The 11859-nt window shown below is 41.5% G+C and overlaps 1 protein-coding gene and 1 long non-coding RNA gene across 2 annotated transcripts; one reads left to right on the forward strand and one right to left on the reverse strand.

Annotated features, from left to right (window-relative positions):
* Nucleotides 1-280: 280 nt before the first annotated feature.
* actr5 (actin related protein 5) lies at nt 281-6375 on the reverse strand. Its single transcript, XM_014407498.3, has 9 exons — nt 5957-6375; nt 5523-5761; nt 5239-5408; nt 4768-4985; nt 4051-4215; nt 3536-3640; nt 3168-3307; nt 2822-2954; nt 281-1733 (listed from the first exon to the last, which is right to left on the reverse strand). The coding sequence occupies exons 1-9, from the start codon at nt 6338-6340 to the stop codon at nt 1413-1415; spliced, it is 1875 nt and encodes a 624-aa protein (XP_014262984.2). The 5' UTR covers nt 6341-6375; the 3' UTR covers nt 281-1412.
* Nucleotides 6376-8671: 2296 nt separating this feature from the next.
* LOC143414238 (uncharacterized) lies at nt 8672-10916 on the forward strand. The gene is made up of 3 exons (XR_013094734.1): nt 8672-8766; nt 9290-9337; nt 10710-10916. It is a non-coding gene; the product is annotated as an uncharacterized LOC143414238 (long non-coding RNA).
* The last annotated feature ends 943 nt before the right edge of the window (nt 10917-11859 follow it).

Raw genomic sequence — 11859 nt, forward strand, 5'->3', positions numbered from 1 at the left:
GATGAGTGTGGAGGTATAGATGTATACTCTGTCAACAGCAGACCAGATTCACCTGCTGTCCAACGACTCCATGAGAATAAAGTCCAATCAGTTTTAGCATTAAAGGAAGAATGCTAAAACTGTGGTAAGAATATGTCTCCTTCAGTCTGGCTGATAAGTCGACTTACATAAACTATTAGTACAAAACACTAAATACTGCTTGTAACTGAATAATAGTGAAGCCAGAGTAAGATTTTGTGTTCATTTGTGCCATCTAGTGGTAGAACGATATACTGCAGCACACAATTTTATTTATTTATTTATTTTTGCATTTAAAGAGCCCATCTACTTTTACCCAAAAATATTTTATTACATTGTTCTGGTGGCATTTAGAACAGAATAACTTTATTCTCCACATTAGCAGAAAATTGTGTGTGAGTCATCAAGTCATAAATCAATTCATAAAAAAAATACTGGCAGCACTCAGCCCACAGTCACACAAATGCATACATAAAACTTCAGTACAAATACATCACAGAGTCTTATAACTCAGTATGCTAATTGCTTTTGGCACAAATGATCCCTTATGCACCTTTTGCCTACCTAAAGGCGCCCTGTGAAGTCTTCCTGAGGGCATTAGTTCAAAATAAGAATGTTATGTGGTCTCATGCTCTCTAATCACTTTAACACCCACAACAGTAATTACATGTTCCAGGGTCAAATTACTGGTCAGATTTTCTGTAATCTGTGACTTAGAGCTCAAAAAGGATTCCTCTGATAAAAACCTACAGGACAAAGAATTAAAGCTGGCATGAAAGAAAGTTTCTTTTCCCTAACTTTAGTGAAAACAAAGGCTAGCTGCATGTATAAATAGCACTAGAGGTGTTTGAGGGAATGTGTGTGAGCATTCAGCAAACTGAACATTTAACTAGAAAACAGGAAAAGAAAGGAGAGAAGAAGAAGGGACAGAAGACACGAAATATCAGATTTCTTTGACAATCAAAAGACAGACAACGGTCTCCAAGAGGGGAAATGTTTTTGTTTTGTTTTTTAAAAACACAGACATACAAAATAAAATTATATTTACACATTAATACAAAAAAATACTCTTGGCCTTTAACAACATTCATTTGATCCCTGTTCAATATGAACTCTTGTGATTTCACCAAGAACAGCAGTGTACAATACTCCTGATTCAGTTACAGTTATGCATTTCCCGTCTCTCTCAAGCTCATTTTAGGGGTTTTTTCCCAGCGCCTGGAATTCAAAGACCAAAGCATTCAGCAGGAGTGACAGCAGCTTTCTGGCGGTTGTTGAAAAAGCACAATCCGAGTCGAGCTGAACGAAAGAGGACAAAGTGAAACCCTTCACTTCATCCTGAAATCATTCCTGAACTTCGGACACGTCGGGGGGGGATATCAGAGAGCTTTGCTTCACGTGGTAACCATGGTAACATCAGCAACAGCACTAGTAGAGGAGGAGGGGGTCGGATCTGTCGTAACCATGGTGATGGCAGCAGGACCTTCTGTAGATGCTTGCATTGTAACGGGTGGCTCAGCAGGGCGAGCGGGTTTAGCGATCTTCATGGGAACGAAAGCGTTGGAGGCGCAGTGCTCGCTCAGATACTCGCCTCCTTTCTCCTCGTAGTCCTGTCTGCTGATCCATCCCTCCGACACTGCTCCAGGAGGGTGCTCCAACGCCCAGCCTCGTGCTCCATGCCAGGCATCCAAGGCCGGACAAGACGCCATGGTCACCTATGAAGAAGTTTTAGGTTAGCTTCAGATGATATCAACACTAATCAAAACATCTGAAAGGACCGGAAAGTTTAGCTGGAGTCATTTATCCCATAACGGTTCCCATAACTCACTTCTTTATTTTGAAACAAGCTCTGTTGCTTCATATCTAACTATATGCACTATTTACATGGCTGGCTACTCACTGGACACTTTATTAGGTACACCTTGCTAGTACTGGGTTGGATTCGTTTTCCCCTTTAGAGCTGCCTTAATTCTTCAACCAAGTGCTGGAAACATTCCTCAGGACAGTTTGGTCCATAATGACATGATTTGTCGGCTGTGGGGGCGTTCACTGGATATGTTTTATTTTTCAGACCATTCTCTGTAAACTCTAGTGATGGCTGGGTGGGACAATCTTCAAAATCACTTAAACTTTTTTTCTCCATTCTAATTCTAGGTTTGAACTTCAGTGCCTGCATGCACTGAGTAGCTGCCATGTGATTGGCTGATTAGATATTTGCACTAACAAGCAGTTGAACAGGTGTACCTAACAAAGTGTATGGTGAGTGTACATTAGATCATTTATATTTATGTCACATCCCATGTTGAACTTTAGAAAAATATTTGAGCTGATGACTTTAAAGCAGGAGTGTTGAACTCCAGGCCTCGAGGGCCGGTCTCCTGCAGGTTTTAGATATCACCCTGGGTCAACACACCTGAATCAAGTGATTAGTTCATTACCAGGCCTCTGGAGAACTTCAAGACATATTGAGGAGGTAATTTAGCCATTTAAATCAGCTGTGTTGGATCAAGGACACATCTAAAGCCTGCAGGACCTCGAGGCCTGGAGTTCGACACCTGTGCTTTAAAGAGACGATACAACCTTTTTGTGGCGTTTTGCGTTCCGTTACTATGTTCAAGATTTTTTCCAGAGAAAACACAAAAGCTTAAAGTCCAGGGTTTTACGTCCACCTGAAAGCTCTTGTTTTCTGTTTTTTGTGGTTACTGTTTGAACTATATTAGATTTTTTTGTCCTTATCAAAAAAAGATTTCAGATTTTTTGACAAAGTAAACATAACAGCGTTTTAGGAGAGCACAGGCTGTACCTTGAATTGTGACTGGAAGGGTCTCATGGCCAGCAGTTCTCGCTCTACCCTCTCTTTCATCCCAGGATACTGCATGTTCCCTCCGGTCAGAAATACATTGCTCACTAGCGCCTCCTGCTGCTCTGGAGTGTACCTATTTGTGATTAAAGCATCAAAGTTCACATCATTAACAAAAAAATAAATACCATCAGTAAAAAACTAATAAAAAACTAATAATAAAAGAATGTTTATATAACATAGCATTTTCTGGCTCCTTGTAATAACTTCATCAGGATGAGGTTATGTGTTTATACAACTTCTCTGCATATTCGTGCTTTTGTGTACAACCGTTACATCCCATCATTACCTGGCCAAAACATATTGCAGAGTCTCCATCAGTCCCATCTGCTCCTCTCCAGTCAGCGAAGGCTGGAACAAAATCTCTGGACACCGCAGACGCTCCGTCCCCACAAAGAGCTGGTGGTACTCCGCCATGTTAAACACGGGCTGGAGGAGGAGGAGCGGGGAAAAAAAAGTTCTCCTTCATTAACGTGAAGTTATGACAGTACTGACACCACCACATGTTTCAAATGTTGCAATAGCAAAGTTATGCTCAAAAACTACTGGAAGTTTTTCTACACATTTTGCCACACATGACCGCAGCAGGTATTTCCCTGCACAGCATTAATGAGGCTCTACATGTCTCTGAGACATTCAGGTATCCTGTGCCATTACCTGAACCACATTAGCAGGTTTTTCTGGCAGCGAGTCCTCGGGGAAGTCAGAATCCATCAGTGCCACTCCATCTGTCTCGTCCATCGGCTGTTCCAGCTCTGACACCTGACAGAGAGCCACAGAACAGCCTCAGGCTTTGTGTCAGGAGCACTACATCCACCGCAGCAATCAAGCATAGATGCTGTAGAGCCTCGCAGCACAGTCGTGATAATGACATTTACACCTAATTAATTATTGGATCATTTCAATTTCACTTGTGCTCTGTAGTCATTTTCACTGTAATTTGACAACTTGAGCTCTTATTATTTAGATAACCATCTCATTATAGATACAGTGCTAACACTGTCATATGCTCAGCATTCTTCTATTAACTGTTTTCTACCAAAAAGCAGTTGCAGATTTGTTTATCCAAATACTGATTCAGACACAGAGCCTGGAAATGTGGGCACAGCACATGCAAAAACAAGTCAGTACAACCGAATTCTATTTTTTAAACTTGATGGCAGAACACCTACCTCCGCCTTTCCCTCTGCTCCATCACTGTGCAGCAGCTTCTGTCTACCCTGCTCTACAGCGAGCTGCAATTTGTTGATGTACGACTGCAGCTCCTCGGCTGAATCCATGTTAAGCTCCACCAGACTCTTGTGAAACTGATCCAGCAGGCCGTCCTCCAGCAGCTCCTGCACGCATGCACACACACACACACACACACACACACACACAACTCTATGATCAGTAGGTGAAATACTGTTTTATGTGTTTATTACCGAGTGCCAATTTCCATCTTGTCTTCCGTCCTCAGCTGGAACAATCAATCAATCGTCTTTGACTCGCAGTGTAACTGCCATCATATAAATTATGCATTTCTTTTCTGCGACTCTCTTTCGCTCTTGCTTGGTCACCCATAGTGTTGCAAATGATTCCCGCAATCCCAGTGGAAGTGCATTAAATTAATTAAATTTTATCTGCCAATCAGGTGCTATGTTAGAAATCATGTTGTTTGTCAACACTGCACTACCGTTACAACTACTATAAGTATGCATGCATGTACCGGCCTAAAAACAAGATCCAAACCTCCTGATGACAGTTCCATTGAAATATAGAAAGGTAGGCGTTTAAAAAAATGGAAAAAGATGAGAGAAACAAACAGGCTAACTGATAAGACAGGAATCCGCCATCAGAGAGACAACTCTTGTCCTTGTGAACTTTAAAAGGTCCAATAAGGTCCTTGCCTGTACTGCTAAGAGTCTGTCCAGCCTCTCTTGGTCCTGCTGCAGCTTCTCCTCTCGGCGGCGAGCATTAATCTCTTGAAGTCGTCGAAGTTGCTGAGCTCGTCTCTCTTGCCGCTCCTCTACACTCACACAGCCGCCCGGCACCTTACTCGAAAACGGAAGCTGCATACGGTGAACTTCCCGCTCATAAAACTCTGGGCTGCGCCACTTTTCCAGCTCTGCGGAAAACACAGCATAGAGGAAATGCAAAGTCAAGGGGAGGAGAGAGCACATGCATGCACCTCTGTGCTGACTCCTCACTCCTTTTATTCACAGTCATCTGTTTCTCTAGTAGTTCTGAGGAGGAACTCACTGTGTGCAATCTACCGATGTTACTAAAATATTCTTCAGCTATCATAAATCTAAAGCATTTAATTGCTGTCCCATAAAAAAAACAAATGCGTAGTTACATGTCCATGGATATATTTGTACCTTCATGATAATCCACAGCAGTGTAGCTGTGCTCATGCAGCAGCTCCTCCATGCGGCTGAGTGTGATGGCAGCAAGGTGACCTGGGTATTTCAGCTGCAGGAGGCGCTGCAGGTAGGACGCTGCCTGACTCCCAGCCACATTCACACGCTTACAATTCACAGCATCCAACCTCGAACAAAAACCAGATAAGAACTAAAACTACGGTGTGTGATAAAAATCAGGAAAACAGAGCAAACGGTAAAAGCTGTATATAAATCATTCGTTTGTGCATGTTGATCCTCACCTGCCATTAATAACCGGCAGGATGTGTGAGCAGTGGTAACCTGAGGACAGAATGATTCCCGTGTGTGGTGACTGGAGCTTCCTTTGATTGTTATTGTGGTAGAAACTGTACAAGGAATCCACACCATAGGAGACGTATGGGACGCTGTAGCACTCAAAAAGCAGCTCTGACATCATCTGGCGGCAGTGCAGTGGGTTGCAGGGCGCCTCTGTCAGCACAATGGGGTGATCCACACTACCCTGCAAAAATAATAATAATAATAATAAAGTGGTGTTGATGTATTGTCTGGGTGTCCAGGTGACTTACATGACTATAAACAGCTAGCAGAAAATATCCCGGGAGTTAAGTTGTTCAATTAATCCTGAACTCCAGATACAAAACCTTCAAACCGACCAACGTTTCACTTACAAATGACTGATTTAACTTCCGCTCACCTCTGACGTGATGCCCAGGTGTGTAAACACATAGTCGAAGATGAGCTCTTGGATTTCAAAGTTGACCACCACGTTTCGGTCAAACTGGCTCTTCAGCAGCCACCGCAGCGGCTCCAAATTGGGGATGTCGTTACCGATCTGGGTCTCACTGCGGGCAGCGCCTCTGCTTCGCGCCGCCACAGACTTGAACAGGAGCCGCGGAGGGTCGAGCTCGGCCCCCGGAGCCGCCCAGCCGGCCCGGGTCTGGAAGGAGCCGTTATCTATCACTATAGGAGAGGGTGTATGGGTCAGATACTGTACGGGGAGCTCAAGAATTGGATCAGGGGAGGCTTTCCAGTCCTGGAACGAGAAAATCTGACACACCGGTCCTTCTTTGGAAGCCATTTTGAAAATGTGTAACTGCAAAATACAGCCGACTGGAGGCTCGGTGTCGCAGATTTACAGTTCCTGACAGATTTTTAAATCACTTTTATCATATAACCTTGATGTGTGTGATTTTAGCAATACGAACTGGAAACAAACATTGATTAAAACACACACACACACGCACACTATACATGACAAATCCGAATGGAGAAAAGCATAAGCATAAGACTAATATTCCAGCTAAGTGATTCCCTAAATATGAGACGACCCCCCTGGTGGGCTAGCAAGGTACTGCAGGTGGGCCCCATTTATGTACAGTTACATTCCATCGATCCATTGTATTTATATACAAAGTTAATTAAATCTGAGAATAGGCCGTGGTTAGTTTGCGATATTACTCTTTACTCTTATTTACTGCTCTTGTTTCGAAGTTCGTGTCCCAGTGGCAGGTGGGTCACACTTTAGCCTTAAAACTGTGTATATGACTGGGTAGTATGAGCAATTTATAGCCAAAACCCTATATTAGTTATATATTTTGAATAAAATGTTCAAGTAAATTCATCACGTTTTCTTGTATTTCTTTTTAGAGTGAAGATTTAAGATTGGGTGAGCCCCAGCACTCTTAACTTTGAAAATGGCTGGTCTAGCTAATTTAAACAAAATACAATTAAAACATTTAAATTATTTTTAATTCCTGATCACCAATTTATTTTTGAAATGCAGTTATTTTATCTACAAAAAAGACCCCGTATAGAGTTTCAGAGAGCTGTATGGTAAACACCAAGACCCATCACATCTGTGTAGGTTCTCAGTTCCAGGTCACAGTAATCTAAGGAGCTTGGAAAGAAACTGGACTTCTTTGAGTTTCTTGAAGAATTTTCACCTCTCATCCAAACAGCTTCTTCAGCTCTAAGAACAAATAATGGAGATTCCCAGGTATTTAAGCCCTAGTGGGAGTTGTCCCTTAAGATGGTCATTGACCCACTATTGACCATGTGCCTCATGACATGAGCCAAGGTGTGAAAAGGGGTGTGGATCATTATCAGCAGAGGTTTCGGGTGAGACCTTGCCTCACCCTATCATGTGACTTCCTTCCTTCCTTTTTGAAATCCTTTAAAGTGACCTCGCAAGAACTGCTGATGAACTTCTTGGTAGTATTTAGAGTGATCTATGCTCTACATCTGCTACTTCAGTTATTAGCAAAGGACTGAATAACACTGTATTCATTTAGAGTACAGAAGTCTGGAGCTGGTCAACTGTTCCCTAACTTAGAAACTCAAGAGTCTGGATAACTGTATTAGAGCACAGTGTCTAGTTTTGTTTTGGGCTGTTGTTTTATATCATTTTTTGTTGCAATAACTGGACTACAAGAAATTTCTGATAGTCATTATTTGGAATATAAACGTTAACAACAACAGAACCAGGACAGTGGTATATGTACAATTTAGAATTTTACAGTTTTAACAGTTTACAGTTTGATTAATCAAATCTGCAACTGAGATATTCAAAAGTACATATCATGTCTTTAGCATTTTATATTCTTTTTGAGAGAATTATTTTAATATTTCTTGAATATAACAGTGCAGTGCGTTTTTGGTGAAGGCCAAGAAAATGCTGTTGAACTGAACGAATCTACTTAAGCTTTTAAATTTAGCAGTACCGAATGCAACTGAGGCAATCTTTTGCATTATTTTTTAAGTTCTGCTAACGTTTTCGGGTTTAGACTGCACAATTTTGCTCTCTGTGTTGCATTTTTAACTTTATGTCTACTGTGTCCTCCAATCCCTCTTGGGTCCACACACTCTACAGGTCTATTAGATCTATTAAGCCATTTCTTGTATGTCATCCCGCGTTTGCTCTCTCCCCACCCTCCTGTCTCCTGTCAGCACTGTCCTGTCCAATAAAGCCAAAAGGGATCATGTTCTGAAACGTTTCATCATCTTCCAAAACGTCCTGTCTTCTAATGTAACCGATGCTCCCTGAACGGAGAGTCTTTTTGACCTCATCATTGATAATAATCCGCATATGTAAAGCTGTATTTGTTATGTCCCATCCCTAATTTCCAGCTGGGAATGAGAAATGGGCAAGGGCGTAGATTTGGCATGGACGGAAGGGATATGTCCTCACCAATATCCGGCGATTATTGAATTGTCCCCACCAATAATTTGATCTCTTCGAGTAAAGAAAAACAAGCCAGACAGAAAGAAAAAAACGATCTGTCAACGTCTCATTCACCCAGCGGTGCAGAAAGAGTTAAATTACGTCCTCCACTGGAGTCCTACCGCATGTGACAAATATGGCCAATGTGATTGGCTGTGCCTTTCAGGGAGCTCTGTTTAGTTTTAGCAGCGCCAAGCCTGCGCTGCGAGAACCTGGAGGAAGAGAGGAGGATGGCAGCAAAAAGGAAGAACCTGGGTATAAGAAAGTTATTTTCAAAGAAACCTGTAAGTCACTTAAAGTCAAGTTCACTCATAAAATGTGTCCGTCATAATAACGTTACAGGCTATGCTAGGGTTTGGCCCACATCAGTCTAAAATTGTATGTAACCATGAATAACGTGTTTTGGAAACTAACTGCACAACATGCAGCACTATTAGTTCTCTCAGTCTCATTTCTAATTTTGATTGAAACTGTCTGGGAAAACGGCAGCCTCGAGCAAGCCAGGATATTAGTTTACAGAGGCTGTTAAAATTATATGTCTAATGTTAAAATGTTGGTGACACAATAATTTCCTCCTAGTGGTACTGACATATTCATATTTTTGAGACAAAATATCATGAGGTAGTCAAATATTCCACCTTGTAGTGCAGCTTGCACAAATTGTTTTAAAAATGCACTCACTGTACAAACATTACTGATGAGTCAAGATCTGCACAAATTGACAGAAACACTGAAGCAGCTACACATTTTACTCTTATTGTCATGTATGTCCTATTTGTCAGGTGAATCAATGTGTTATTTTATCAGGTGGCAGTATGTCCTAGTGCAGTCAGAGGGGAAGAGCCAGGGCCAAAGGTGAGGCACATCAAGCACATAATAATAATTTTAATCTGAGGATAAAACGCATGTACTGAGACAGAGCACTGAAGCTAAAGAAGCTTCAGTGCTCTCAGAAGACTAAAAGCATGGCTAAAGTTAACAATGACTCAAATGAGATTAAACAATGCTGCTGTATGCCATGTCCACCAGGAGAGACTGAACAGTATAGATGTAAAACAAGTATGCCAGCAGTTTATCTCAGTTAACAAGAGGAGCAGGCATGTGTTTGCCTCCTTCACATAGTGGACATTGAGTTGTTGTGTGGGGCACCAGTAGTCCATGTCTGTTGCTGTAACAGTAGTTCATGTTCAGAATAAAAAATCCCAGCTCACTGATTTGATCGGGGCAATAGTGTGGCTAAAATGTTGCGTAATTCTGCTGAGAGACCTGGTGGTTTTATGGACAAAAACCAGCAGGTCATTCAGTGTTCCCTTAGTGCTAATGTGTAAGAGATGTTGGTGCAGTATAACTGAAGTAATGTTGTTAAGTTCTTAAAGTCATATTCTTTTATTGTCATGACTCTATTTATTTATTTATTTTTACCTGATTTATATGGAATATGGCTGAAATAAACTAAAATCTAAATTACTTAGTCATTTGTTTAATAGTAATTCAACATTATATATTCACATATAAATGGTTATATAAATTATATAAATATAAATTAAATGGTTTAAAAGCATGTAGAGTAGCATATGTACGCAAGTATATTCTCCTTTTTTTATCAAGAAGGGGGGGGGAGAGAAACAGGACAGGGTTCGGTGGTTGAATCATCCGTTCCCAACAATGCCAAAACCAAATCTACGCCCTTGGAAATGGGTCCCGAAAAACAGAGGGTAAAATGTGTGGGAATGTGGTAGCAGACAATCGTAGATGTTTAAAATGTTCTAATGTTGGAAACTTGTGCTGGAACGCAGGGGCAGAAAGAGACGCACATTACCACGATTTGTATCCACATTTATAGAAAAAGTGACATAAATATACCTGCCTTTCACCACTAGAGGTCGTATGTCACCGTGTGAGGGTAATTTATGTGCTCATATTTTCATTCATAGTTCATATTTGAGTTATTATAGCCAGATTCTCGGATTAGATCTGTTATTAAACATACAGATTTTTTTTTGGTAAGTCTATATCTTCAATCTCGTAATACAAGAATATTAACTCCTCTCTAGAATAATATAATTGCCTTTCACAAGATTTTTCCCTCTAGTCTGAAGCTCTGGCTCTAACCACTGGAGCCATTTCAGTCTGTGTGCAAACTAAAATGCATGTTACAATTGTTGTTTTGTTTTATTTTTTACACACGCAGTATAAGCTGAAGCCATTCAATCTGTTATTTCACCAGTAAAATTCCTGGATTGTTTCCGTCTGCCATCCTGTTACTCTCAGCTGACCAGGCAAAGCCTCAGCTGGATATGTGGGGCACCTGCACATGAGAGCTACTGTACGTCCCAGTCGGCTTCCATTCAGATCAGCCATCCGCTGCATTATCTTAATGGAAATGGAACCCACTGTGGCAAAAAATGAGACACGAGATGCAAAAAAAGATGTTATGTCAAGTATTAAAATGGAAGAATCGTTTCTTTATCTTCATCTTTTCTTCTTGCAGTTTCTTATTCTTTGTTTTTATAACCATTATGCCCACCATGTGCAAATGTACACTTCATCTACTTCACATCCTGTGAAACTGAAACACAGCGAATGCACACAAAAGGCAAACACACTCAGTTAAACCATTAAAATACTGAAGACTGAAATACAAGACTGAAGGGCCAGTATTGTGCAAATCCAGCAAAGGAGCTCTGCTGATTATTATTATTATTATTATGATGATTATGATACACTTTTTATTTAGCTTTTCTCTCAAATAAATGGACACTTATACAGATAATCAGATAACATGTTTTTTGGGGGCAGCATTATTTCCTGGATAGCAGAGACACGTTGGGGAGGAAGATAAAGGTGTGTGTGTGTGTGTGTGTGTGTGTGTGTGTGTGTGTGTGTGTGTGTGTGTGTGTGTGTGTGCGTGTGTGTGTGTGCGTGTGTGTGTGAGAGAGAGAGAGAGAGGTGGGGGGGGGGGGGGGGGGGTTACAGTATGATGGCGTGTCACTAAAGCACGAGCACAGTTCACTGCTCAGGCACAAAGCTCTAAGTGACTGCCGCCCCCTTCCTCCTGATGCTAATAAGCAGATCTGGGTCACATCACCCTCTCAGACACACACACACACACATGACTACATACCACTGGTAAGACACAAACACACACAACACACACAACCGCATCCATACTATCCACACACAGAGAAAAATTCATCCCCTTCCTACATTCTGTCCTTTCAAAAACACACACACACACACACACACACACACACACACACACACACACACACACACTGGCGTCCATTCCTCCTAGGAGGCGAGACGTGACTTTGTGCTGCTGTCTGTGCACAGCGCTTGCAGCTTTATGCTTGTTGTGCTTGTCATCCAGGCAGCAG

Source organism: Maylandia zebra, linkage group LG20, assembly GCF_041146795.1.
Source record: "Maylandia zebra isolate NMK-2024a linkage group LG20, Mzebra_GT3a, whole genome shotgun sequence".
Lineage (NCBI taxonomy): Eukaryota > Metazoa > Chordata > Actinopteri > Cichliformes > Cichlidae > Maylandia > Maylandia zebra.